At 51.5% G+C, this 13,751-nt stretch overlaps 1 protein-coding gene across 5 annotated transcripts in view; it reads right to left on the bottom strand.

Annotated features, from left to right (window-relative positions):
* chd6 (chromodomain helicase DNA binding protein 6) overlaps positions 1-13,751 on the bottom strand; it is a 56,350-nt gene that overhangs the window by 8,830 nt on the left and 33,769 nt on the right. For 4 of the 5 annotated variants that reach the window (XM_076147411.1, XM_076147412.1, XM_076147410.1 and 1 more), the window contains exons 17-40: positions 13,623-13,751; positions 12,529-12,739; positions 12,187-12,382; positions 11,400-11,564; positions 11,064-11,243; positions 10,476-10,586; positions 10,083-10,285; positions 9,907-9,987; positions 9,660-9,778; positions 9,332-9,491; positions 9,103-9,192; positions 8,668-8,771; positions 8,290-8,419; positions 6,819-6,894; positions 6,615-6,696; positions 5,224-5,596; positions 4,922-5,130; positions 4,696-4,793; positions 3,768-4,571; positions 3,411-3,659; positions 2,931-3,225; positions 1,396-2,844; positions 1,130-1,281; positions 668-979 (exon numbers count right to left, since the gene is read on the bottom strand). The exon at positions 13,623-13,751 is cut by the window's right edge and continues 28 nt beyond it. In XM_076147411.1, the coding sequence (XP_076003526.1) occupies positions 668-979; positions 1,130-1,281; positions 1,396-2,844; positions 2,931-3,225; positions 3,411-3,659; positions 3,768-4,571; positions 4,696-4,793; positions 4,922-5,130; positions 5,224-5,596; positions 6,615-6,696; positions 6,819-6,894; positions 8,290-8,419; positions 8,668-8,771; positions 9,103-9,192; positions 9,332-9,491; positions 9,660-9,778; positions 9,907-9,987; positions 10,083-10,285; positions 10,476-10,586; positions 11,064-11,243; positions 11,400-11,564; positions 12,187-12,382; positions 12,529-12,739; positions 13,623-13,751 (5,978 nt within the window). The remainder of the gene's footprint in view (positions 1-667; positions 980-1,129; positions 1,282-1,395; positions 2,845-2,930; positions 3,226-3,410; positions 3,660-3,767; positions 4,572-4,695; positions 4,794-4,921; positions 5,131-5,223; positions 5,597-6,614; positions 6,697-6,818; positions 6,895-8,289; positions 8,420-8,667; positions 8,772-9,102; positions 9,193-9,331; positions 9,492-9,659; positions 9,779-9,906; positions 9,988-10,082; positions 10,286-10,475; positions 10,587-11,063; positions 11,244-11,399; positions 11,565-12,186; positions 12,383-12,528; positions 12,740-13,622) is intronic. The other variant, XM_076147414.1, reaches the window with a different exon arrangement.

Here is a 13,751-nt window from a genome sequence, read left to right as displayed (position 1 = left end):
CAACAGTACACATTTAAGACACAGAACACTTTACACAGATCAACTGAACGATGGAGTGAAGTGGAGATGCCCAGGACTCCTGACCTACATAAAGCTTTGTTGGTGCAATAGTTTATATTATAAGGATCAATTGTTTGTCACGTACAGATAATAAAATGCTTCATATTTGTTGTTATGGTTTCTATGATCCTGCAAATAAAATCACACACTTTTGGAGCCCAACTATTAAAAAAGTGACAAAACAAAGTGATGAGACAGGGCTGTCCCAAGTGTTTGATTATCTGTACGTTGGTGTTTCAGTACAAAATTAGTATTTGGAGTGTTCCATTTTGTGGAATAAGTAGCTTTGACTTCAGTGGATGAAGGATGTAGTCACACACACACACACACACACACAGCACATTAGGTGCATTAGTGCTGTGGGTGCATAGAATTACATCATCAATGCAAAATGGCACTGTGCCCTCATCATGCACTGTGTAGATGAATTTCAGTGGCCTATCAGTTGAAAACATCTGGAATTCCTGCCTCACTCTCATCCCGACTCTCCACACTGGACACCACTCATGAGCATGGAACCACGAGACAGTGAAGTCACTATGAAGGACTGAATCATTGATGTATGCACGAGGAAAGGACTCAAGTGGTCACGCCGGGAGATTCTCACCTTGGGTATTCTGGTGAGAGGAGGCGGGATAGGGAACGCCAGGCCCGGGTTTTGTTGCTGGACTCTGGCCTGGCCGGCGACGGAGGCCGAAGCTGCAGTCTGGAGGTAACCTGCTCGTTGTTGTTGTTGATGCTGCTGTTGTTGTTGTTGTAGTTGTTGATGGTGATGATGATGATGATGGGATAAGCTGTTGGCCAGGCAGGGGTTGGCGGCCAGGGAGCCGGGCGAGTCGTACTGCTCGCTTGATGAGGGCCATTTCCCCTTCAGGATGGCGTGGCAAATGCTGTCCAGGCGGTTGATGATCACGCGATCCTGCAAGGGGGAAACACCAGAGCGGGAACAGTGAACTCAGTGATATGATGAGGAGAGGAAGATAACAGCTTTGTTTCACCAGCTTGGATGGATTGAAATGCATCGGCAAGACTCTGACAGACATTTACATGGAGGAGCAGCTGACTTTACCTTCGGCCACTCAGAGAAGGAGTAAAGCGCTTTCTCCTGCAACAGCTGAGCGATGGTCGGCTCCCTGCTGTCATGGATGCTGTCGGGAAGATCGCAGACAGAAATAGGAGCAGCGAACCTGGGGCTGCTGGCGTATCCTTCAACCACCGGCACTGCAGAGAGAGAGAGAGAGACAGGTTCAACACCTCGACAAAACCTGAAACATAAAGAAATACACTTGATGCTTAGAGTCAGTTCCCTTTGAAGGACGCCGTCTGTGTTCTTACCCGGCGTGCTCGGCCTCTCCTCCTTCACAATTCCCTTCGCCATCATGTTCTCTGAGGTTTCTACCAGCCCGTCTGTTTGCTCCAGCTTGGGGGTGATGACCGTGCTGTCGGCTTCCAGAGAGTCCTGCTTGGTCTCGGTTTTGATCTCGGCTAAGACCGTAAAGCCGAGTCCTTCCGGTTTGGCCTCGGGGTTCATCTCGGAGCTGTCTGGGTAGGTGGTGAAGTGAAGACCCTCCGGTTTGGCCTCCAGCTTGATGTGGGAGCTATCAGGGCAGGCGGTGAACTTTAAAGCTTTTGGTTTGGTCTCAGGTTTCAGACCGGTGCCGTCTGGATAAGCAGCAAATCCTAGATCCAGGAGTTTGGCTTCAGGTTTGATTTCGGTGTCGTTGCAGTAGGCAGCTAACTGGTGGAAATCAGGCTTAGTGTCGAGCGTCTCAGGCTTCGTGGGAAGACTTAGATCTTCAGGTTTGGCCTCCAGCATTTCAGGTTTCACAGAGAAGTCTAACTGCTCCACTTTGGTCACCAAGGTTTCTGACTTGATTGGGTTGACAGGAAGTTTCCCAGCCTGGACCTGGGAGCTGTCAGGGTTAACAGCTGAAGCCTCTTCAGCTACTTCCATCTTGGTCTCCTCCATCTTCACTGGCAGCTCCAGTTGCTCCTTCACATCAAACGTCTTTGAGTCCATGCTGTTTGCAGATTGAGATGAGGGAACTTTGACGTCTCCTGGTTTGGTATCACAGATATCTTCAGGAACGCCCAGATGATGCTGTGAGCTGCACTTGTCTGGATGAAGGGACATCTCTTCTCTGTTCTGGTGTTCAGCTGCATCCTCACACATTTCTTCTGTTTCTTCAGGCTTGGTTCTGACTTTGAAGGGTGTGATGGACGTGGACATGCAGGGTGTGTGTGTGTATTCTGCATAAATGCTTCCCAGCTCCGTCTCATTGGGTTTGTTGTCTGTTTGACCCTCTGCTTCCTCACTGGCTTCATCACTAGGTTGGATCACTGGAGCTTCCATGATAGAGACCTGACCCACCTGACCTTCTGAGATCTCATCCACTTGATCTGCTGGATCTTCAGGTCCCAATTGACTGCCGTCTTCTGTTTCCAGAAGCGCTCCCGTTGTCATTCCAGCCAAACTCTCGGTGTTGAGACAGTTTTCCATAGTCTGCTCCTCAACCGGCTGATACAAAATCAAAGCATCCTCCTCCTCTTCCTCCTCCTCAGGCTCTTCTATAGACTCGGGACATGCCAGACTGGCCTCCTGCCTCAGCTTCCCACCGTACGGATGCACGCCTTGTGTCGAGTCCTCCTTGTGCTCTGCTTGATCAAAGCTCTCCTTAACTTCTTCAGGCTGCTGGTTTGAGACCATCTGCTCCTCCGGCTCTCCTGGGTCAACCGGTGACACTTCCATCGGTTGATTCAAGACTCCCAAACTCTGCTCTGCACCTGTGAGCATAAATCAGCAATGAGTGACCGAGAACCTGACACGCACACGCACACGCACACACACACACACACACACACACACGTACCCTGGTCTGCATCACATCCCTCCCTCTCCATGCTCTCGCCTGACATTCCTCCCATCTCCTCTTCCTCCTCCTCCTTGTCATCAAGCTCAAACCCAGCGCCTCCTCCCCGCTCTTCCTCTCCTCGCTCTACGGGAGTGCCAAGGCCGTCAGCAACATCGGAATGGTCCAGTCCATCCTGTGGCTCGTGGGCAGTGATGTCAGACAGAGACAGAGGGGGAGGAGCTACATACGGCGGAGGCGGGCTTGCCGAGAGGTCGGTTTGATCGGCGCCGGGTTCCTCGCTCACGCCGATATCCTGGAGACACCGAACACAAAGCAGACGACCTCTCTGCTTATTGAGAGTCCCACTGAAGAACATTAAGGCCTAAAGAGTTTGGGTTTATTGTTACCTGAGGAGCCGTGAAGTACAAAGGCAGAGAGGTGGGAAATATTACGGTGATAAGCTGCTAATGGCAAGAAGGGAATTAGATCTGAACCAACCTTAAAGAGCATGAAACTGGAAGACTCCACTGGATCTCCTGCTGAGGGGTGAGAGGGAGAAGAGGAGGGCGGGAGGCCCAGACACTCCTCCAAGGTTCCTCCTTCCTCCCCCGCCGCTTCTCTCCCCTGCGCCTCCTCGTCCTCTTCCTCCAGAAAGCCGGTCTCCAGAGTGGAAGGGCCCAGGATGGGATCGGCCTCGTTGAACATATGGTGAGCCGGGCTGGAATGGTCGGTGCTGTCCCAGGGCGCCTGGAGGGGGGGGGAGTGGGCGACAGGAACAGAGTCAAAGATATGAAAATGAATAACCTACTTTGAATAAAAACAAATAAGACCACAGATCTAAAGCAGAGTGTGTACCTGGAGCTGATCCAGCTCTACTGACGGAGCCATCAGTCCCGTTTCCTCCGACGAGCCCTGCTCACCCACCAGGACGTCGCTCCGCAGCTTTGAATCCAGGTCTGTTCCCCCGACGCCGTACGAGTTGAGCATGCTTTGGCCTCCTGCGGCCGAGTTGAAGGGGAAACCGTTGAGGGCGTCTTTAGAGGCCTTTCCTCCGTGCAGAGGATCTGGGTCGTGCTGCAGCGAGCCCAGCTCCAGGGACTCGTCCAAAGGAGGGCAGTCCAGGAAGTCTCCCCTTGACCCAGACGCTATTCCCAGACTGGGAGAGGCGGAGTCATGGGCCCTTACGTCCAGAGGGGGCGGGTGGAGGTGGGGGTGGGAGGAGGAGGAGGGGGAGGGAGCAGAGGGAGGCACGGCGTGATGCTGGTGGTGGTGGGAGGCGTGGTGCGGGTACTCAGGGGGCTGAGGGGAGTGACGGCTCAGCCCCGCCTCGTACAGGCAGCAGTGAGGATGAGGCAGCTGGGGGTGGGAGGAAGAACAGGACGAGGAGATGCTGGCGTTGGTCACCAAGCCTGGATGGTGAGGGTGATGATGGCTCTGGTGATGAAGATGAGCCGGGTGCCCCCTGACGTAGTTCCTGTGAGCCTCCAGGAAGCTCAGCTGGGGGTCGTTCAGGATGTAGAAGTCGGTGCGGCTCAAGCCGTGGCGCGCGGCCCCGATGAGGAGGTCGCGGTCGTGTTTACCGGACTCCCACCAGACCGGGAGGTAGAGAGACGGGCGGCACAGCTGGAGACGGGCGGAGAGCAACGGGTGACGGAGAACCTGCGGAAACAAAAGTCATCATGACTCATCTGGACTCTATTAGCTCTGCTTGTTTCCTGGACGAACATCTGGGCCAAAGAGTTCAAAACATGAAAACTCTGCACTTTACTTCAAAGCCTCCCACCTGTTCTCTGATCTTGCGTAGCAGCTCGATGCGGTACAACGTCCTGGCTGCTCTCTCCTCCGTCAGAGGCTCCACCATCACCGCAGGATCAACCAGACCTGGAAGGGACACAAGGAGAAGAGACACAGGGACCACAAGATGGGAGTGTGAGAGGCAGAGAGGAGCAGGAGGGAGGAGAGAGAGAGAGAGTGTAAGTGTGTAGACATGCCTGGATGTGAACACACACCTTCGTCCTTCCTGGGCGGCAGCTTGCAGGCCGTCCTGCACATGCTGACGAAGGAGTTGAAGTATCTCTCCAGACTCTCGTCCGTCTTCCTCTCCAGCCGGGCCAGAGCTCGGAACTGGGACCAGTCAAAGTTCTTCTGCTCCGGGTCGTACACCACGCCGAAGGAGGAGACGGTGCGGTAGAAGTCTGCCTGCTCTCTGCGGGTCCACCTGAGGGAGGAGAGGAGGAAGAGGCATGGAGATGTGAGCCCATGAGCAAACACATGAAGGCTGAAGTGTAAAGATCTCCATCAGCCTCCTTACCTCCTCTGCCACTCCAGGAAGAGAGGGTCCGGTTCTGTGGCCACCACCGAACACCGCCTGAGCTCTTCCCCTAGTTGCCACGCCAACGGCCCACCGCTGTGATGGCCGTGGGCGGTGCCGGCTCCGCCCATCCCCACCAGGCCGTCGTGAAGCAGGAAGTCGTGCCTGAGTAGCGGCTCGCGGCGCAGCGTAAAGCGCTGGTAGGCGGTGATGAGGCGACGCAAACGGGCCGTCAGAGCCGGGCCGGTGGGCCAGAGGGGCCGGGCCTGGACCACGTGGAGAGACGCCACCCCGGTTCCCGTTCCTGTGATGTTTGTTGATGTCGTGACCAGAGGGCCCTCATGGGAACACAACTCAGCCGACGTCTGAGAATCTGCAGAGGATAAAGAAGTTTCCTCTGGTGATCCTGTTCTCTCTCTGGTCCCTCACCTGAACCGCTCTGCTCCTCCAGACAGAAGCCCAGAGCAGCCCCACATCTACAGCACGCCGCTCTGTAATGCCACAGGCGAGTGTAGGATCTCTCTGCTCTGAGAACATGCAGCTCCCACATTTACATCCAACTGGCACAAAACTGAAGTAACTAAGCTCCAAACCTGTCAGATCACAGCTTCATCACTTTAACAGCATAAATCCACAACTCCTGCTGACTTTGGGTCCATTTACTGTCACCATTGTGTGTGTGTGTGTGTGTGTGTGTGTGTGTGTCTGCAGTCATCTATGGTCCTTAAACTCTAAGCAGCACAGATCTCCATTGTAAACATGTGGTCGTTGTAAACAGAAGGTGATCACTGTGACTCCTCCTCTCATTAGAACTCAGAACCAGAATCAACTCAACCAAATCAATCACAGCGGCACATTGGGAAATGAGCTTTAACCCAGAGGGCTCTGACATTTAAAGAATGGATTTCCCCCAACGTGTAAAGCTCCATGACAACGATCCTTCAACCAGCCTGTAAGAGCCAGCAGCATGTTCAACATACAAACATACTTACTGCATACATGACAGATGGAACAGCTGCAAAAATGCTCGAAACTGAGTGTGTGTGTGTGTATGCGTGCGTGTGTGTGTGTATGCGTGTGTGTGTGTATGCGTGTGTGTGCGTGTGTATGCCTCTGTGTGTGTGTGTGTGTGTGTGTGTGTGTGTGTGCGTGCGTGTGTGTATGCGTGTGTGAATGCGTGTGTATGTGTATGCGTGTTTGTATGCGTGTGTGTGTGTGTGTATGCGTGTGCGTGCATATCCGTGTGTGCGAGCGTGTGTGTGTGTATGCGTGTGTGTGTATGCGTGTGTTTGTATGCGTGTGTGCGTGTGTGTGTGTGTGTGTGTGTGTGTGTGTGTGTGTGTGTCTCTCTCCTTTCTCTCTCTCTCTCTCTCTCTCTCTCTCTCCCTCACCTGGTCCTGTGCTGTCAGGCTTGTCTGAGGTGTCGGTGCTGGAGCAGGTTTCCTCTCCCTGTAGATTTGGGACATGTAGATCCTAAACACAAAGCAAACATCTCAGTGAAGACGATGTTCATGAAGACCAGTGGCGTTGTTGCATCATGATCTCTGCCCAGCTGCCTGTGTCGTCGCTCACAGGACGCTCTGGCTCTGGCTCACCTTGCCCTCTCTGTCCTCCCCTCTGTCAGCTTTGCTCTCTGGTTCCTCGATCTTTGCCTCCTCGGTCTTCGACACGCTGACAAAAAGAAAAAGACGAGTCGAGAAAAAGACAATATAGACAGAGAGACAATAACCCAGTGAGCTCCCAGCTGTTTGTCTGTCACACACACACACACACACACACACACACACACACACACACGGACAGATGGAGTTCAGATTTGAAACAATGTGGAGGAGTGCAAACAAAGACGCACACATTCAATTAGGCTCCGACAATGCAGAGTTGGAACAAAGAGGGTTCCCAAGGTGATGAGGCAGAAGCGCCGGTTTGATTCAGCAACGCATGGAAGACAGAATAAGACACTGAGACACTGTGCAGGGGTTCACACCGCTCCAGTAGCAGCACATGGGGGAGTGTGTGTTGTGTTCGGGGCCGAGGAGGAGCAGCCTGATCCCCTGAGAGAGAAACAACAACGTGCAGATACGCTGCAGAAAAATAGAGAATACGTCTTAATGTTGTAGTGAGCGAGGCTAGAGGCCTGAGGAGAGAGGAGAGAAGCATGTCACTCCCAGGAGACAAGGGATGACAGGAAGAGAAAGAGCAGCCGGTTCCCATTTGAGTTCATGTTAATGTCACATTTACATTTCATTATCTGGATCCCCAGGCATGCATGGAGCTATAGGAAGACATCAAGAGAGAGAAACCACCGTGGGTTGGAGGGGAGGATCAGATCAGCTTGGGTTTTGACCTTTGCTGATCATTTTAGTTCCTCTGTTACGACACACACACACACACACACACACACACACCCTGATCCTCAGAGGACTGACAGGCAATACAGCAGGCAGATGAGAGTACAAAGCCGACTTCCCAGGTGTGTTAAGAGTGTGTGAGGGTGTGTGAGGGTGTGTGAGGGTGGGAAACATGGACAGGCAGTATGATTCTCGTTGCCAAAACACTTAGTAAATCTGTCCCATAGTCTGTTTCGCCGCCTCACTGTATTGTCCGGCCCCAGCCTGTAAGAAGCTGAGTCAGCTGAGAGGCGACACTACTGACACACACACACACACACACACACACACACACACACGGCCTCAGAGAAGGGAGGCCTCTCGTTCTCCAGTCATGTCAGAGAACCAGAGAGACGTTACTAGAGTGACTTCACACTTAAGGAGTGAACACGTGGTGACTGGTGGGAGTCGTGTACGATCCTCAGGCCGTCTATGTTTCTGTGAACTGTGTGTGTAAGTGAGTGTGTGTGTCCTCGTTGGATGTGAAGTGTGTATCCGGGTGATCCACCTGAGCAGCTGACTCATCCACACCCAACTCCTTATATGGACACAGGCAGGACACGCCAAAGATCATACAAACACCTGCATTCTCCAAAGCTACTCCTTTTACTGTTCATATGTGTGTGTGTGTGTGTGTGTGTGTGTGTGTGTGTGTGTGTGTGTGTTGGTTGTTTACCTGTCCGTCAGGTCAGAGGTCACCTCAGCCCCTCCCTGTTCAGCCGTCAATGCGGTGACGTCCGGCATCCCCACCCTCTCCAGAAAACACAAGTCTGGGTCGGCCCGCATGGCATTGTAGCGCTCATAGCCTGTGCAGGGACACACACACACACAGGAAAGACACACACAGACATGAGAAGCCTGTCAACCCAGAATGCCACCTGCGAGTCTCAGTCTGAAACCATAGACTCATCTTTATACAGCAGTATTAGATGGATGCAGCTGCAGTCTGTATCTAAAGTGAACCCGACTCTCCTGCAGTAAATAAACATAAACGTCAGACAGACAGGTGGTGCTCGCGCCGGAAGGATCAGACGGTAACTTCAGCAGCTCTCACCGTGTTTGTGGACTCCTATGAGCAGAGACTTGTCGGCGTCTGCATCCCACCACGTGGTCGGGATCTCGATGTAGTCGATGTCTGGGAGAGGCACCTCCAGTTTACTGTCGACACAAACACACACACACACAATCAACCTGTCAGAGGGCCTGTTAGTCTCACCGACAAGTTTCCAATGTACCCGTGAAGTAAACTAGCAGGAAAGATGAGCAGTTATAACTCAAATCAACACATCTTTCCATCTATTCCAATGATGTGAGGACAATGGAATCAATAAGCAATAAAGCAGAGAGTCCTGAAGTTTACTGTCCAACACACACACACACACACACACACACACACACACACACACACACACACACACACACACACACACAGAGATCTACAGTAGATTAGCAGGTATGATGTGTGGTCATGATGGTGGTTGGTTCTTACCAAGCAGGCGTTCCCTCCTGAGCCTGAGTGGCAGCGTCGCCCAGCACCTCCACCTTCAGGTAGTACAGCATCCTCACCCTCAGGAGCACCCTGGGGAGAGAGAGAGAGGGAGAGGGAGAGGGAGAGGGAGAGGGAGAGGGAGAGGGAGGGCGTGATGTATTCGTGTATGTAGAGTGCAAAGACGGCTCACAGCTTAAAGAAGAACACACAGAGAAGCTATCAGACTGACTTGTTGCAGTGTTGCTTGAGGTGTTTCTTGTAGCTCTCGTCCTGCAGCACCACCTCAGGGTTACAGTGGACCAGCCAATCAGCGTTCTTCACCTCAGTGACGGTGAGCTGATTCTTTATTTTCTTCCCCTTCCGGCCCCGAGGGACTGGAGCAGATAGACCTGAGAGAGGAGGAGAGAGGAGAGGAGGGGAGAGAGGAAAGGAGACGAAGACGGGTAAGATGCAAGGATGACTAAAGTCTCCTTCATGAGTGTATGGTGTGTGTGTGTGTGTGTGTGTGTGTGTGTGTGTGTGTGTGTGTGTGTGTGTGTGAGCGGTGAAAGGCTAACCAGAGTGATTGAGCAGAGCTTGATCCTGGCCTTCTTTGGTTGGTGTGATCAGATCCCAAATGAAGCTCTTGATCTTGTCGTCACCTTTGTAGTGTCTGAGGCAGTAAACCAGCAGAGCCCTGCAAGCACAGAGACCTGAGTGAGACGACTGAAGGACGCAGGCGGGCAAAGACAGATCCTCTGTTCCTCTGCTGGCTGGTTGTTGGTCACCAGAACACTTCAGATGTTGGAGTTCTCCTGTTCTTACCTGCAGATCACCTCCATGTCTCTCTCTGCCAGGTGCCATTTAAAGCGACCGTGGTTTAGGATGTCCTTCCACCGACCCCAGCTGGAGACAGAGAAGACAGGAAACACAGATTGAGACAAGGGAACAGAGAGCTCACAGGCCCATATATCTGTATCTGTATCTGTATGTGTCTGTACCCGAAGATGAGAAGGTTCTTTTCCACACGGAAACACTCGGCACGCAGGTACCGCCGGGCGCGTTCGCCCAGCCGCCTGGTCCGACACGGCCGCTCTTCCGAGTCGCTGTCCAGCTCTGAGAACTCCATCAGCTCGTCGTCCTCAAAGGAGTTATAGTGGCGAGTCTGTTTCCTCACCCGGGGCGTGTCGATCACCAAGGACTCCTGCGGCACAGAGATGGACAGAATTGGAAAAGTGCAGATTGGATGAAGAGCGAGAACGAGCAGGAGAGCGAGCAGGAGAACACACAGAATCATGAACTCTATGCTTGAGCAAGTGAGAGCGAGACAGACGGAGACATTCCACTGTTTCTTTATATTCATTTCTTTCCTCCTCCATTCCCTCCCTCCTTACCTTCTCAGATTTGGAGTCGATCTCCACCTCGGCGATCTTGGCCCATTTCTGCCAGAAGTTGGGGTCGTCCAGAGAGATGTCTGTTCTGTTACCAGACGAGATGAAACTTGCCTGAATGTGGACGAGTGAAGGACAGATACAGTAAGAACCAAACAGGAACAGGAAGTGAAGAGTAAACCAGAGCCAGTGCAGACCCTCTCACTGCATGATGTCATGTTAACATGTAGCCATCTTTACATGGACCTCCTAATCATCTCCTAAACCAACTGTACCCAGAATTCCTGCCTTCTCTCCGCCCTCTATCTGGACAATCAGGACACTTCTCTGACTCAATCACAGGATTCAGTCAGAGGATCCTCCTGGCCTCTTCATCCTCTTCACTCGAGTATTGCATTCATCTTATTGTCCTGTATCATCACATCTATTTGTCCCTGAGTAATGTATGTGTTTGACACCGACGCTTCTCATTTCAGGAGGCAATCTGTCTTTGAATTGCTTCTCCCAAGGTTTCTCCCCTTTGATTCCTTTACAAGGTTAAGTTCCTCCGTGTCTTCCCAGAGAGCCTGCAGAGCGTTCACGGGTCTCTACCTTTGCAAACGTGGAGCCTTTCCCCTCAGACTGGATGGTGATGGTCTGAGTTCGTCTCTGAAGTATCTGATCGATATCTTCCTCGCAGAACTTGGAGCCCTCGTCTTCTTCGTCCATCAGAGCTCCGTACGCTCCCTTTTTTAACAAATCTTCCACTTCCAGCTTTGAAAGCTGCTGCACCTACGGCAAAACGCAAACAGGCTATGAATTGATACTGTTTACATTCTCAGCTCACATACAGAACAAACAGAACACACCTGACACAGATAAGAGAGTAAACAGCTGTCCGTGTGTTGATGTTTGTGTCGTGAAAGATTAAAAGACGGCGTTCCTCACCCCGTTGAGGCTTCCTTTGCGGTTGATGTCTTGCAGGACGGCTTTGTCCAACCCCAGCTTCAGACTGGCTTTGTCAAACATCTCCCTCTCGTACGAGTTCCTGGTGATCAGCCGGTAGACTTTCACCGCTTTGCTCTGGCCGATGCGGTGACATCGTGCCTGAGCCTGGGGGGAGGAAGGAGGGGGAGGAGGGGGGCAGATGAGGTCACAGTGTTCTGTTAGTTTCCTTAAATACTTTCTTAAGTGTAAATGTGCAACTTGTAGCATCCTGTCCTGGGCGGTTCTGGCTGGATTCTTTCCCCTTAATGAATCCTTTTCAGCTGATAACCAGGCGTTTGGCAGCGTCATGACGACTCAACTCAGACGCTGCCAGCTAGTTCTCTAATCTAACGCCCAGAACACAAGGAGGGAAATTAGTATTCACGTGATAATTGGAATTTTTAAAGATGTCTCGTAGCAACCGTCACCGGCTGCTCTGCTGAGACGACACGCCGCCGTCTCTCCAGGAAATGAAAATATCTGAATCGCTTTTCTCCTCTCAGGCTCCAACTTCAACTTTAGGCAAGATTATGATTAATATTAAAACTCATTCCAGGAGTTTTCCCCAACTTCTGGGATATATAATCATTGTACAGACCTGGAACACACTGTGAGCTAATGTGTTCTTAAGGGGATTACTGATTTTAAGGATAAATTAAGGGGAAAAGATAATCAGTAAGTAAATGGGCAATGTTGTTTGAACACATTGAGACAGGTATTAGACGTGTGTGTGTGTGTGTGTGTCTACCTGCAGGTCATTCTGGGGGTTCCAGTCGGAGTCAAAGATGATGCAGGTGTCGGCGGCTGTCAGGTTGATCCCCAGACCTCCGGCCCGGGTGCAGAGCAGGAACACAAAGCGATCAGAGTCGGGCTTACAGAAGCGGTCGATGGCGGCCTGGCGCAGGTTTCCACGCACGCGACCGTCGATGCGCTCGTACGTGTAGCTGAAGATGAGACACAGACATGACTAGAGGACTTTAGAACTTCATGTATTTGCTTTCTTCCCTCTCTTCAATCTTTCCATTCATTCTCTTCCTCTCCTCCCACGCTTCCTTCCCTCCCTCCTCCTCCTCCTCCTCCTCCCCCTCACCGTCTCTGGATGAGGTAGTCCTCCAGGATGTCCAGACACCGGACCATCTGTGAGAAGACGAGGACCTTGTGTCCCCCGGCCAGCAGTTTGGGCAGCAGCTTGTCGATCAGCACCAGTTTACCCGCCGCCTGGATCATCGCCTGCAGCTGGAAGTCTAACGCCTCGGGACTGTGGCACTTCCTGAAGCTTTCCAGAATCTTCTCCTCGGCCCCTGGAGGGATGATGTCATTGTTATTTCTGTTCTACTCCCTGCATTACCTTATAAACAACCTATTCACGCTCACTGTTGCTGTTTGTTTACACGTTTGTTTTGAATGCCTGTCGATTAAAACAGTTTAATATTTAAGTATATTAACAGATAACTACAATGGGAATTCCAGGTTGTCAGCAATATCAAATCAAAACAAATGTGTAAATATTTCTAATAGACTGAAAGAAGAGGACGTTTTAAGAGAGGAGGACAGATTAATGTGACTTCATTTGCCTCCTCTGTGTAGACGGAGTGTGTGTGTGTGTGTGTGTGTGTGTGTAACAGGAGGAGGAATACAGCAATGACTGGAAATGAAACAAGAAGACCAAGAGGGAAGTTCTGAATACATCACTTAGTGTAATAAGAGCCTGTTCAGTCTCTGGTGCTCCTTTAATGATTAACTGGTTATCAGTGAACTGTTATTAAGTATTCAACCGTTAAGATAATATTTAACCAATAAGGTAACGTAGAGAAAGTATGCTAATAAGTGTCTCTCAGCACACACATACACACACACACACACACACACAGGAGGGGGGGGGGGCTGCTCTGAGTGTGTGAGGGCTGAAAGCTGCTGAGTTAGCCTCTCTCTCTCTCTCTCTCTCTCTCTCTCTCTCTGGCTTTGATCACTGTGATCTTATTAGACGTGTAATTGCACAAAGCTAATGCTGCTAGCTTGCACAATTGGGTCACTGGGTTCAGCCCAGTTCCTTTGTTAGTGCCACTTAAGTTTAGCATGTAAACCTGTGTGTGTGTGTGTGTGTGTGTGTGTGTGTGTGTGTGTGTGTGTGTGTGTGTGTGTGTGTGTGTGTGTGTGTGTGTGTGTGTGTGTGTGTGTGTGTACCTGTGATAAGGTAGGGGTGGTTGCAGCACTTGCGGAGCTCCATCATGGTGTTGATGAGGTTGGGCATGTTGTGCTGGTTTGCTCCTTTGGACAGGAAGGAGAAGTTCTTCTCTAAGATGGCACGATAGT

Source organism: Genypterus blacodes, unplaced genomic scaffold (genome assembly GCF_046128005.1).
Source record: "Genypterus blacodes isolate CSIRO-AG114 ecotype Tasmania unplaced genomic scaffold, CSIRO-AGI_Gbla_v1 ptg000037l_1, whole genome shotgun sequence".
Classification (NCBI taxonomy): domain Eukaryota; kingdom Metazoa; phylum Chordata; class Actinopteri; order Ophidiiformes; family Ophidiidae; genus Genypterus; species Genypterus blacodes.
This window is presented reverse-complemented; position numbering and strand designations above follow the sequence as displayed.